This window comes from Bactrocera latifrons, unplaced genomic scaffold, assembly GCF_001853355.1.
Source record: "Bactrocera latifrons isolate USDA-ARS-PBARC rearing strain unplaced genomic scaffold, ASM185335v1 scaffold_365, whole genome shotgun sequence".
In the NCBI taxonomy this organism is placed as follows: Eukaryota; Metazoa; Arthropoda; class Insecta; order Diptera; family Tephritidae; genus Bactrocera; species Bactrocera latifrons.
The window spans coordinates 161,052-175,591 of record NW_017537007.1 but is presented as its reverse complement, the minus strand read 5'-3'; the positions used below and the strand labels follow the sequence as shown (position 1 = coordinate 175,591).

General features: G+C 35.6%; 1 protein-coding gene and 2 non-coding genes across 4 annotated transcripts in view; 2 read left to right on the top strand and 1 right to left on the bottom strand.

The window, feature by feature from the left end:
- Positions 1-56: 56 nt before the first annotated feature.
- Positions 57-14,540, bottom strand: part of LOC108971914 (electron transfer flavoprotein beta subunit lysine methyltransferase-like) — an 80,259-nt gene continuing 65,775 nt past the window's right edge. For both annotated transcript variants that reach the window (XM_018938272.1, XM_018938273.1), the window contains exons 3-5: positions 1,863-2,066; positions 1,671-1,801; positions 57-1,456 (exon numbers count right to left, since the gene is read on the bottom strand). In XM_018938272.1, the coding sequence (XP_018793817.1) occupies positions 1,113-1,456; positions 1,671-1,801; positions 1,863-2,066 (679 nt within the window). In that variant the 3' untranslated portion in view covers positions 57-1,112. The remainder of the gene's footprint in view (positions 1,457-1,670; positions 1,802-1,862; positions 2,067-14,540) is intronic.
- On the top strand, positions 856-927 carry Trnaa-ugc. The gene has a single exon. It is a non-coding gene; the product is annotated as a tRNA-Ala (tRNA).
- On the top strand, positions 1,543-1,614 carry Trnaa-ugc. The gene has a single exon. It is a non-coding gene; the product is annotated as a tRNA-Ala (tRNA).

Sequence of the window (14,540 nt, the reverse complement as noted above, 5' to 3'; positions counted from 1 at the left end):
AAAATAAATACTTTATTTTTACATTGATAAAAGAACATGCATTTAACGTCTCTAGATTAATTTTTCTTGTAGCTAAGTAGGGATAGCTAACTTACTGTTTTGGTCGATTTTGAGGTGAACTCGAAAAGCTACTCAAAAAATTGTGGTTTAAACTATAACGGTGCAGAATGTTATTAAGACTTGAATCTCGTGAGACAATACAACATCATCATCTGCTACTGGTGGTTATTTGACTACTTCTACAATATTTACGGCAGATAATTGATTAACACACTTTAAAAAAAAAAGGTTTTCTTTTTAAGTTTTTGTTTGAAATTTGAAAACGTTAACTTCGGTTTCCATAATATAACTTCCATACAGAACTTGAAGATACATACATATGTACATACTATGTATATTATCCAACAAAATAAAAAAAAAATTTGTTTATATTGCAACTATTGTATATAACATAGGTTCAGCGGACCGATATCTGCGATTCCAACAGATGAGTTATTTCTTGGGGAGAAAAGAACGCGCGAAAAATTTCAGAGCAATAGTTCAAAAACTCAGTATTTCGTGCGCTTATATACACACAACCGAACATGGCAAGTCTCCTGCATTTTCGTTTGTTCAGGCTATGAGAAGCTGCACGATGTGCTTAACTCGTGCTTTCAACTGTCATGTAATTAAAAATTCAACATGACAATCGAGTGAACAAAGTTATTGGCGTTTAATGGGTAACATAAGCATAACGAGTATTTAATTTGTTCGGCCCCTATTTTAGGTATGCATTAAATTTACGCTTGAGCTAATTTGTGCGTAAAAACTCTGGACGTGGCGTGAAGTTAGTCATTGACCAATTATTTATTGTGAGGGGATGTAGCTCAGTGGTAGAGCGTTCGCTTTGCATGTGAAAGGCCCCGGGTTCGATCCCCGGCATCTCCAATTAATTTTTTGTTTTTTTAAGACTCTAATTTTTAGSAAAATTTTTGTTTGTTATTACTCTTTTAATCATCTTTTTAATATTGTTAGAAATGTTATACTGAATACAGTTTTTTAAAAAACAATTATTTATAAAATATTTTAGTTTTATGTTCGCATAAAATTTTTAATTATAATTGCAATCATTACTATCTTAATTCCCAAACATTAACAAAGCGAAAACCATTATTCTCAATGCAGCCACTTTCCGTTAACTCGTATCTGGCTAAACGTCTCATATGCTGCCGTCTGTTCGCTGTCAAGCCGTGCCGTCCCGGATCACCAACAAGTATCTGTTTTCCCGCCTTACGTAGACTTTGTAGCCAAGGATGCAAGACTGCGGCAAACTCTTCGTCGTAAAAAACATCACCCAATAAAATTAGGTCTTCCTTTACCAATTGTGAAGCTTTTATTAAATTTTCCGTAGAAATATGTAAGCGTTTCAGGTCTACCCCATTCAACTGGGCGTTCAGTACAACAGCACAGCCAGCCACTAAAAGATTCAACGCAGAGATAGGGAGAAAGTGAGAGAGCGTGTATGTATGTATAAATGTAGTCTTAGGCAAGTTTAAAATGTGAGGGGATGTAGCTCAGTGGTAGAGCGTTCGCTTTGCATGTGAAAGGCCCCGGGTTCGATCCCCGGCATCTCCAGTAGTATTTTTAYTTTACACTTTAAACTTTTATGTAAAATTGTATATGAAATCCACCTTTATCAATGTCATTTGCCACAACATATTTTGCTTTGTGTATCAGCGCAGCCACGGAGCCGGCCCCACAACCGCTGCCCACATCCAGCACCGACTTGCCAACCACCAAGGAGGGATTATCCAGCACGTAACTGTTAAAATAGTAGACGTTATGAAAGTAACTATGTGAAATTCATTTTGTGTCAAACAAACCGACTGATAGCCTGTCCACCAGGCCAGTAGAATGCCCAAAACGGGTCGTCTTTGAACAACTTCGTGACATTTATATTGGGCACTGGTTCATGAAAGAGCCGACATTCAGGTGTTATGAGATGGAGCGCTATCTCTGGTGTTAAATGATCTCGTGATATTTTCGTCTCTTGTATTATTAAGCGTTCGATGTCCTTAAGATTTGTTCTAGATATATATATATGTATGTTACAATTTACATATAAAAGTATGATATAATTTTGTGATTCTTGCATAATAGTAAGCCGGATTGGGGCTTGAGCTTAAATTTTATTTGGGAAATATTTAGAGTATCACTTCACTCTAAAAAAATGATCACCAATTTTGAACGATTTTCAAAACGGAACTCAACAAAATGATTCTTCTTCTTATTTACTGGCGTAGACACCAGATTATAGCCGAGGGTTGTGCGCTGGGTTTATGAACCGCCACGTACAAGCTACTACCAATGAAAAAGCGTAAACAACAAAATGATTAATATACAGATATTTGGAATAATATTAATTCAATATCTCTAATGATTACTTTTACATGGATTTCTTCTCTTGGACTGAGGTGTCCATTAATTTTTTCAGCGAAGTTCTTTTTATGGCCTTAGTCGAGTCAAATCTCGTTTTCAGTTGTAGATCTGTTGTTTGATTATTGGAAAAGCAAAAAGTCAGTAGAAGCCACGTATTGGTGGATACTATAGAGTAGGAATAATATTTGCTATTATTTTGGACACTTACAGTACGTTATTATTATTTTTCCGGGCTGAATCGAGTCAATACTTCCTTGAGCCCCCATATACCTAATACAAATATTTTCGAACTTCCGCATATTTCGGCCAACATAGTAGTTATCTCAATGAAATAGAGAGAGCGTGTTTTATTAATAATATTGTATCATTGTGAATAAAATAGATGGAATTTGGCGAAAACTTGGCCTACCCCCCATATAACTATTACCGGTTGACTTTGCTTCATATGATTACTAATTTTATGTCAGGTGTCTTAATAAAACCCAGTTAACATTTTTTTGATGTGTAGAATGATAATAGTCATTAGATAAAATCAGGTCGATACTATCCCAACTTACTACATATAATGATTTTCGTTTTTCTAACAAACCTTATGTGGAATATATCTGTCACTGTATGAGTTACATATAGTAGTGGGTGTTTTCCAAAGGACGCTACAGAAGTAGAACGAAAAGGTCAGCAAACAACGCAATATTTTTCCAATTTTGATATTTATTTTCAGTAAGGTTTGCCATTTTATCACGTAAATATATACTATTCAACGAGTAGTCGAAATTATTAAAATTTACTACCGAAATTCGGAATCAGTGGCCTCAACTTGAATACCTGTCAGATCAACAATAGAGAGTCTAGTGGAAAAATTTGAATCCATAGGCACAGTACAAAATGTTCCTGTACCAGTGAGAGAAAGAACTGCCCGTAGTTTTGAGAATATTGCTGCTGCTAGCGCATCAATTGAGGTAAACCCAAATCAGTCTCTCACACGTCGTTCTCGAGCGTTGAGCATCTCTATGACGTCATTATGGCAATTTTTGCGAAAAGATCTTGGCCTACATACTTACATGATCAAATTGACGCAAGGACTGAAGCCGTTTGACCACCAAAATCGCCGTATGATCGTGAATTAGATATTGGGCTGAGCAATAACTTCAAAATTATCCGGATTTTCATCAAAAAATCATCTTCAACGGTGAGGCTCATAAGCAAAATATGCGTTATTGGTCAAGTAGCAATGCACACGTACACGTATACAGAGGGGTTTCCAAAGTAAACAGGACTTAAAAAAAAACAGAACAAATGGTTTTTTCGGCAAAATAAATTTATTTATTTAAAATAGAGAGCTTCTGCTTCWATACAGCTTTTACGGTATGGCCGCCAGTATGCCGGTGCAAACCTTTTGAATGGCCTCTACGTCTGCATAACGCTTTCCTTTAATGGGCAAATTCATTTTTCCGAAAAGGAAGAAGTCGCATGGTGCCATATCAGGTGAACATGGGGAGTGGTTAACGGTTGAAATGTGATTTTTTTTTCAAATAATCRGTCACAATAATGTCCTTCGAATGTTGGATTCTGAGCAATTTTTGGTCATCAGTCAATTTGTGCAGAACAAACCGTGCACACACCTTTCGTAAGCTCAAGTGTTCGGTCAAAATGCAATATAGCAATGTTTGTAGATGTTCAATTCCATTTCCACGAATTTCAATGATGATTTCGGCTGATTTTCGGTGAATTCACTCACAGTTTCCATGGAATTTCCGGTGATCATGGATTTTGCTTGGCCCACATGTTGATCGTCATGTACGTCCTCACGACCACTTTAAAAACTTTGAAACCACTGGTGCACTCTGCCACGGGATAGGCAATTATCGCCATACAGTTGTTTCATCAATTGAAATGTTTCGGTAAAAGTTTTACCAATTTTAAAACAAAACTTAATGTTGGCTCTTTGTTCGAAGCTCATTTCCGTACCGATAACACAAACATACTGACACTTAAAACGCAATAACTTCACTTTTAATCAATGAAATGTCATGAAATTCTCACTGGACAATCGATAAAGATAGCAGATTCTAACGCAACAGTCGACAGATAGATGGTGCCACCAGAGGGCGCTCGATTCAAAAAGTCCTGTTTACTTAGGAACCCACCTTGTATATCGTGGCATAAAATGAACCTCTACCTTTAATACCGTATTACGYGAAGGAGTTTAAAAACATCAATATGGCGCCCACGCAAAAAATTAACTAATAATAATAGTAAAGAGCTAAAAATAGCATCCATAAATAAATAAAAAGAGAAATACAAAATTGAGCTGTCAGCTTATAAAAAAATATATTTATAATAAAAATAAAACGCCATAAGTGTTTATGTTTTTGTGAGCATTACGAATATGTTGTGGGATTGTGGAACCGGTATGCCAAGCACGTGCTCAAAATATGCCAAATGGTTCKTTAAATCTATTTGTATCGATTATGAAGCTATAATTAGTGTAGCGTAATATTTGCTGTAATAGTGAGGTACATGTACATATGTAAATTAATTGTATTGATTGAAGTAACGAAAACAAAAACTTTTTTTTTCCTTTTTGGATATTTTCCATTTTTTTAGGATAGGAACAATAAACAAACTTCTTTTTTTCTGTGCAAATATTTTTCTGAACAATTTTACATAAAACCAAAACAAAATATAAATAACAATGTAAATAAAATATAAGCAGTAAGTTAACTTCAAAATAAAATGGAGATAATAATATAACAAATAATTGCTAATTTTTCGCTTTAAAAAAAAATCGGTGGTGCGCCTATAGTGTGACTTCCGCGTAAAAGCCCATTGAGTTTTGGCTTGTGCGGAGCGGCTATTTGTTGCTACAGCAAAAGCGCACGCTTCGTCATGCCAGTATGCATGTAATCAACATCAAACGAGCACACATACGTTCACACATAAAAATATAAAAAATATGATTTGGAATGCACATCTGTGTAACCTTCTCGTCTAAATTAACACATTTGAATTAGTCAACAAACATACATACATACATAGAAATCCACAAGAATGGCATACTTTGAAACCACTTGCCAAAATATTCGTAAACACTTTAAAGAATGCAAAAATTTATTTGTCAAATTTTATTTATTTTGTTTGTTTGCCCCATTGTACGCACTCAATTGGTTCCATTTATTATTTTATTCATATAATTTTTTCTTCCTCAAGCTTGGTGCATTCGTGAAGGCACAAGAATTTCGTGCTTTGTTTAATAAGTACGCGAGTAAGCTGCGTAAAGTACGAGTGCATAAGATTTTTCATTACTTTTGTCTTTTACTAAGGTCAGAATTTACGTCAAATGCAATAATAGTAATTGAATGAAAAAATATTTGTTTTCCAAGTTAGATCTATGACCTCTTAAATATTTTTGATTAGTTAAAAATAATTTAATTTTAAGAAAAGAATTAAGGAAGGGCTAAGTTCGGGTTTAGCCGAACATTTCATAGTCTTGCGACTTGTCAGGATCAAAACCAGGGAAAAACCTTCAGGAGCATAAAGTTTTCACCAGATTTGATTCATTTTATGCACTATTCTTAGAAAAGCACATTCTCCATTTTCCTATTTTTATTGACATAACTCACATATTTGCTGATATATGCGGTATAAAGTTAAGCGAAAGTTCAAAAGTCTTTCTATTAGCTATATGGGGACAAAGGGAATTATTAATCCGATTGAAACATTTTTTGACATACAGGCATACTATTATTAGAAAAGGATTCCGTCCGAATTTATACAATGTATCTCATGGATTAACCGATATTTTCGACCAAAAGTCAACTATAGGTGCTGGGGTCCACTTATTGTGTACTTAGGGACTTGGAACAGTTTTGGTCTGATTTGGACAATCTTTGGTCATAAGATGGCAAAACTCAGCAGAACTATTCGAGCAAAGTTTTATCTTGATACATTCATTTGTATTTGTATACTGGAACGTTAAAGAATCAGATAAAATTTAAAATTATGTTTTATAGAAGTAGGCGTGGTTGTAGTCCGATATCGCACATTTTCACGCTGTAATGTAGTAGTGTCAGGAGAACAAGTTACCTATCGAATTAGATTGGAAGCAGTCGGGCAGGCCCCGAGATAGGGGGTTACATCTAAATGTGTGGCGGAGCCGCGCGTACCATCCAAATTTGACACCATCTCCAATGCAAAATTTAATGTCCCTTGTGTATTGGTCAGGTAGCAATCCACACGTACTCTTTTGCAACCTGCAAAAATTACTGTTTGGTGCGTTTTATGGGCCGGCACCGTTATTGGGTCGTATTTTTTTCATGACGATTAAGACCAGCACGTTGCTGTGAACATGAATCGTCACCGCTCAATGATAACCGAATATTTTTCGCCCAAATTGGTTGATATGGACTTGGACAATATATGGTTCCAACAGAAGAGTGCCACAATCCACACAGCGAATGTAACAACCGATTTATTGAAAGGCAAGTTTGATGAATGTGTTATTTCACGAATCAATTGGTCACCTCGGTCGTGAGAGTTGACGTCATTGGACTATTTCCTGAGGGGCTACGTCTAATCTATTGGTCCTATGCCAACAAGTCAGCGAAGATTGATGAACTTCGTACGAATACCGAACGGGAAATTGCAACAGTATCGGCCGATTTATGATTGAAAACCGCCGAAAATTGGGTTCAGCGTCTGGTGACCATGTAAAAGAAATCGCCTTCCATACATAATTGCATCGAATGTACTTTTACAGGAATAAGGAATTTCATTAATATCCTAGACAATTTTTGTTTTATTTAAAAAAACCTTTGATGGCGCTCTTATTGAAAACCCCATTATTATATAAAATGTCTGAATAAAATTCAATAACAATTCTAATTAATAAACAAATAATGAGGACATAAGTACGAATGAAAATAACTTAAAAGTTTAAAAGCCTCCGAATGTGATGAATGACCTGATTGTGTACGTACGAGTACTTACTCATAAATCCGCAAATGTGCTAAAGTCAACTTAAGAATTGTAACATCTTAATATAAGTTTATTTTGAATACAATCAACAACTCAAAATACTTCAGCTCCAATTAAGGTCTTTGGGGAAATCCATCAAGCAAATATTGTGCCGCTTCAGTTCACACACACACAGCGTCATTATTAGCAGATATGGCTGTACAACAACATTGCGCAAATATTAGCAGTTAAGTGCATGAACAACAACAATAAAAAGTGAGTAAAAAAACGTGTGACAAAGGAGTTGAAACTAGTTTCTTTGAACGATTGACGCAAKCGGAAAAGGGTAACGCCACTTATAAGCGTGCGAAAACCCATAATGGAACCACAAAAGCCTAAAATCAGCGTTTAACTGGGAAAAAGCCTCACTGAAAGAGCAAATGTCATTTATTTTCAATAAGTATTTACTATATACATATGTATGTACATACATACATGCATGTGTAAGTTTGCATTGTATATGCCGGCATTTATTTAGAGATCATGTATACAAAACTTTCAAGGTCGCTTATGAAATACCACGATAAATAGTTTAGCAGCTTAAAAGAGTGCTGAATGCACCTTCATGGCGGTGATATTAGTAAAAACCATCAAAACTCGGCGGCAGTGCTTGAAATACTATGCCAGTGTCGGGAAATTTGCCGCTTACTAGTTTTAAAGTGATTTAATATACATATGTATATATACATGTACAGATGTATATTTGAAATCCTCTCACTCAAATGCCGGGAAATTCCATACGTGATTAGCTTTTATTAAAATCGAATTCGAAACTCCAGTAAAGCTGCCAAGCAACATTGTTGAACGAAATATACTCCATTAACACACATTGGAGACTCTTTGAGTTGACGAACTAGTTTGGAAGTAAATGGTAAAGGAAAAATTAGAAAAATGGTATTTCCAAGTGCGCTCAATCAAATCATTTAATTAGCATTCACTTTTTTATTGGCGATCACAGCAAAAATGTAAAGTTTCCTTTTCAATGAAAAAACTTTAGATTCAAAAAATCTTTTTAAATATAAAGAGTGATCCATTTCGAGGTTTACTAGTTTTTTAAAGAAAAAAACACAGAAACAGGGAGAAGGTTTATTATTTGAAAGAACATTCTTTGGCATTTATTTTCTGAAGATTACCTCTTTAGCCGCAGCTACGTCTCAGGTGGTCAAACCATTGAGTCCAATTTTCGATGACTCGTTCGAGCCTTTCGACTGGTAACTAGTTGTTTACATATTCATTGAGCCAGAAGTAAGCCTCATCGCTGAAGAAAATTTGGCTCGAAAACATCGGATCTTCTTGCAACTTTCAAAGAGCCCAATTGAGTAAAGCGATGTTGCGTGCGAAGGTCGAGCGGCTTCAGTTCTTACACTGAACGATTTGTATACGCTGTTCAAGCGTAAATCTTTCCATGAAGAAATGCCAAACAATATTGATCAAAAATAACATGAGAGCTTGACACGACTCACGCGTGATCTGTCAAAAGAAGGCTATTGAAAAAATTACTTCTATTTGGATCACTTCAAGCGCAAAGGTTTGTAAGTTATACTCGTATGAGGTCTAAGCAAGATTTCACCCGATTTTTGCCTATATAAAGTATAAAGTCAACTGAAAGTTCGAAAATCTTTCTCTTAGGACCGATGGACCGATATTTTCGAAAAAATTCGCAATTCGAACTGTGATTCACATATTCGGTGTCTGGTGGCTTGAAAGTTTTCATGTCAAATATCCGTATATCTTACAGTTGGTCAAGTCAGAGCGTGGTCGACTTTACCGACAGTTAATGAAATATTTTGTCTCTAATTCCTAAGCCGATAGAGGGAAGCTTTGTCCCTGATGCATTGTCAGCAAAGGTTCAATTGTCGTTGATCTTTTGAAAGAGAATCACGTTAAACGCCATGAGTGCTAAGTACACGTGGCGCTATGAGGCTGTGTTCCTTTGCATACACTCGAAAGATCCAAAAAGGCGCAATCAGCGGCTGCTAAATATATGAGAAAGTCGAAGGCATTTGTATAGAAGTGGATACAGCGATATAAAGTGGCTAAAAATGTCGATGATTTACCAGAAGGTGGTTCGATAATAAAAGTGAACAAAAAAGATGAAAAAAGAATCGTGAATCAGTTTTCGCGGAATCCTGCTTTACCACTGCGGCAAGGACAAGCAAAATTAATGGAAAAAATTTTAGATATATCCTACGAAACTATCCGAACCCTCTTCATACTCACGATCTGAAATGGCGCAACACAATGAAGAAGTCTCTGTTGACTGCAAAACTTGTGACAAAGCGACTCGCTTGGGCGCATGAGAATATTGATAGAGATTTTAATAATGTCATTTTTACTGATGAATGTCCTATATGGAAACGTTCTGTCTTCATGCGAGCCTGGTCAATTTCCACCAATAGGCTTGTTCAGCGGACCGTAAAACATGGAATGGTGCATCTTTGGGGCTGCTTCTCAAAGCAGAGATTCGGCACTTTGTACCGCTTTACTGACAACCTAAATGCCGAGAAAATGATAAAAACCCATAAAAAGGCTTTACTGCCATCTGCCAAACGATGGTTCATCACAAAAAATGAATATTGAATTCTGGAGGAGGACAACGATCCTAAACACCGCAGCAAACTCTGTACACAGTGAAAAACTCAATCTGACATCATTACATTGGATTGGCCGGCGCTGTCGCCCGATGCAAGCCCTATTGAAAATGTGTAGACATATGTATATAAAACAGAAGCTTCGCGGAAGATGCACATACACTTTGAAGCAGTTATCTTACGAAATTCGTCGGATCTGGAGATCCGTGCCACTACAATAGGCCTTCAAATTAGTAGAAAGCATGCCTCGGAGATGCCAGAAAATTATCGGTGCCGGTGGTGACTGGACACATTATTGACCAAATTGTATCATTGTTTGTAATATGTACAATGTATAAATTTAAAAGTTTCATAAAATAATTTTTTTTTTTTTTATAAATTAACACGACCGCGCTCTTACTTGACAGACTGTATAGATATATAATGTATATATGTTGTACATATATATGTATATGTATGTTTCTGAGCACTGACGTTTAATCTAGCAATAAGTTCATTGGGTTATTTGGAAACTCATCAGGCTGTCTGCTACGGTGTATTTAATTGGTATTACTAACACTACGGCTATTTATTTTAGAATAATAATTAAGCTCAGTGAAATACCAAAAAACCCCAAAGACATTAAGCAAGTATGTGAATCGAAGTTGAAATGAAACTAGTTTCCTACGTAAGCAGGAGACGATGGTATGAAAACAAAATAGAAATAATAATACTAAAAGCAAAAATTAAAACAAAAACAAAAAAATAAATAAAATAAATAAATTATAAAAACCAAATAAAGAAAAAAGACAAAAATAAAAGAGTGATAAAAATAATTTAAATCAATATTAAATATCTTTCTTTAAAATGAAAAAAAGAGAGCATCGTAATGTTCATAGAAGATTTGGGTTTTATTATTTAGGAAAAATTTGTCTTTTCACTACTTTGTAAATAATTAGGGCTATTCAGTTATGGAGCAAATAATTTTTTTTTATTGCTTACTCCAAATTTCCCAAATCGCCAATCACCATGAGACTATGTTAATTAAATGAAATAAAGTTTACTGACTGACCATCAGCACTAAAATAAAGGTTAAGCGCTTTAAATTTGTGTAGCGATTGGCCCATGTCCGTCTTAAACATTTCTGTGTAATTTTATGAAGTTTTATAGACATACTATACTTATGTATGCATGTATATAATAAAGTCCATAAACACCCGGGTACATAATATGTATGTAAAGATAGAGTGGTGATTAAATAATTTAGTTTACAGAGTAAAAGTAAGGTATCTTTAAAATCAATGGTTTTTATGTTAAAATAACAAAGTAATAAAAGGTGGGCTCCAAAAGCTGCTCAATCTGATTACATCTTTACTAGTTTGCCATATGTACACCGACATTTTTGCTAATTGACGAGTCAAGCTACACCTCTTGGTATATATATATATATATATATATACATACATACTGGGTAGTCGAAAAATTTTAGTATTTCTAATCAAACTTTAACTTATTTTCTTACATTTATAATGAACTTTAGTGAACCAAATATGCACCATTTTGGACGACCACTTTTWGTCATTTTTCCCTCTAGAGACGTTAGTCCATCAGTGTAAAACTTTTCTGCTTTCTTGGCGGCAAGTAATTATTTCAGGCTTCTCTTGAAGCCAACTTTACTCCATTAATGAAGTTCTGCATTAACTGAAACAAATGATAGTCCGATGGTGCAAGGTCAAGGCTATATGGTGAATRCTTCAAAACTTACCAGCTAAGCTGTCCGAGTCATCAAAGATGTATGTGGTTTAGTGTTGTACTGATGGAAGACGAAGCCCTTTCTGTTGATCAGTTCTGGTCGTTTCTTTCGTTTGCTTGCTTCAGCCTCATCAGYTATTGACAGTAAAATGTAGATTCAATCGTTCGACCAGGCTACAGCTGCTCTTAGTTGATGATTCGTTTCTAATCCCACCAAGCCATAAGGGATCAATCGAGGCGTCAATCCTGTTTTTGAACTTCATCACACTTGGACCATGATCTTTTTAGCACATTAATTTTTAATTTTGGTGAAATGAAGCTTAAAATCTCACCTTTCCAAAACTATATGGTATGACATAAAGTAATTAGTAGCACCTGACATATACGAAAAGACCACCCTATATATTCATATGTACATATATTCATTGTTGTGAGCACTCTTTGTCAGAACAAGAAKACCTTAATTGGAATACACTGGGATGATCTGAGCTCACCAAGCTCCAGTAGAAAATATAGTTTGTACCTATCCATACATATATTTGTCAATGTGTCTACTGTACACTTTTTCTCAGTCCTCTCTGGAAGGGAAGGCAATATCTCCAATAATATAAGTTTAATTCTAGAAGGTTGAAAGAAGCCAGGGCATTCGGTAGAAACAGGAACTTGCTCTCAGTTCCACAATAATATTACTAATGTGTCTTCCAATTGCTATTCCACAACTTCGAAAGCACTCTTTATAAATATTTTTATGCTCACTTACAAAAATACTCAGATACATAAGTACAATACATCATACAAATATGCACAAAATTGTTAGAAACCTCCTACAAAGTGCTTACGCCTGCGCACGCACGCAAGACCAACCGAGTGGCTGCATTTCAGCGCCATTGGTTAATTGCCTGTTGCTAAGTCGCGTTAGTCACGCGCTACTTTGATCAAACGTTCGCCGTGTGCAGCACGTGATTTGACAAACGTCAACGCGTTGGCCGAAATAGCAAATTACATAACAATACAAACAACAACAATGTAAAGTACCGAAAGTAGACTTTGAATTTAAATGTTTTTAAGCTTTTTTAAATTTGATGTTTTATTATTGTTTTTATTTTATTTTTTTACAAACGGTTCCGCCAAACTTCCAGCACGCTTGTTTGCTGCACGTACTTGTAAGCCGTGTGTGTATGTTTGCGTGTTTCCGTGCGCGAGACCAGCAAGTTCAAGTGCGTCCAAGACTTTATGGTCAACTGCTTTCAAGCCGGTGGTAGTTGTTATTGTTGGTATCTGTGCACGAACGTCTTCAATGCGCAGAAGCAGCGGCAAAACCAGACAACTACAAAAAGCCCAGACATTCCACATGCATATTCACACGAACACATTCGTCAATACTCGTGCTCAAATATAGCGACCACTGTGGCATGCAAATTCATAAGTGTGAATCATTTGAGCTCAAGCACGGGCGCGACCTTAATTTTTCGGAAGTCCAAATGACTATGTATGGGTAATTTTAAAGCTGCGGTGGTCGGATTTCTTTGCTTTAGGCCATTTTTCACATTTCTATTTTGTGATTTTTGACGATAATGTTTGTACAAGAGTGTTGAAGTGTTGAAATGGAAAAACTTCATCTTTTTTTGTTAAAAGTTAAAGTTCAAGATGATATTGCAGATTTTACGACATAACTGCAGATATTGTCATCATCGATCATTGAAGCCGGTATGTGAGATTACTGCCAAAATTTTTGAACTCTCCATGGTGTTAGGATGCAGAGATAGGGCATCGACCACRTCATTTATTAATGATTGATTAGTATAAAATGGCAGTGACGTAGTCAAGTTGAGATTGGGTTATGTTCGAATAAGAAAGGTACTTTTTTACTCTATGAAATTCCCCATTCGGAGCCACTTTTATAATGATTTCCTATTTTTTTTTGCTAATTTTTGTTTGATATCACCTTGCACTACCCTTCCAAAAATAGCGTTTTGAAAGCTAAAATTTTATTACTATTTGTGGGTAATACCACAGTAGAGGTAATATACCTTCAACTTAAAGTATTAGTTGGTATTCCAAAAAAGCCGCTTTACAGCTCACATTATGCGTTTTTAGATCTCTATCATATATCGGTAGATAATTATCTGCAGTGAAAAATTGTCAAAATCTTATTCAAATTATAATTTATTTTCCTTTGAGAATCTGATTTTGATAAGGGAAGTGATTCCTAAGTAGAGATTCCTTCCAGAGTAGTTTTTCGAAGAAGTAGGGTGACTAATGAAAGATGGATACGTTTTTTATCCTAGAACAAATCTAAATAAAATTTATTGGAGAAATACCCAGGTTGCATGCTTATTGAAGTTTTGACATTTACGATAYTAAAAGCAAACACTTTTGTGTAGAGTTTGGYCTTTGTTCGTCGAGAGAGGAMTTTACTTCTCAGTCCGAAGTACTACATGTTGGCAAAAGCTATTCTGTGTTGGATTTCGAAGCTGACGTTTTTGTTGATGTTAATGCTGGTTTCAAGATAGACGAAATTATCTACGACTTCGACATATGAGTGTCAACAGTGAAGTGGGAGCTAAGTCGCGAGTGCGACGAATGTTTGTTTGTTGACAGGAGATATTTCGTCTTGCCCTCGTTCACAACCAGACCCATTTGCTTCATTCCTTATCCAGTTTGGAGAAAGTTGAACTTAAATATACTCTAGAAAATATTTCCCATAATTTTATAAAGACGTGTGATTAGTTGATCGATATGTGGCATTTTAGGCACAAAGGTTTAACAGCTGTCATGTGTTGA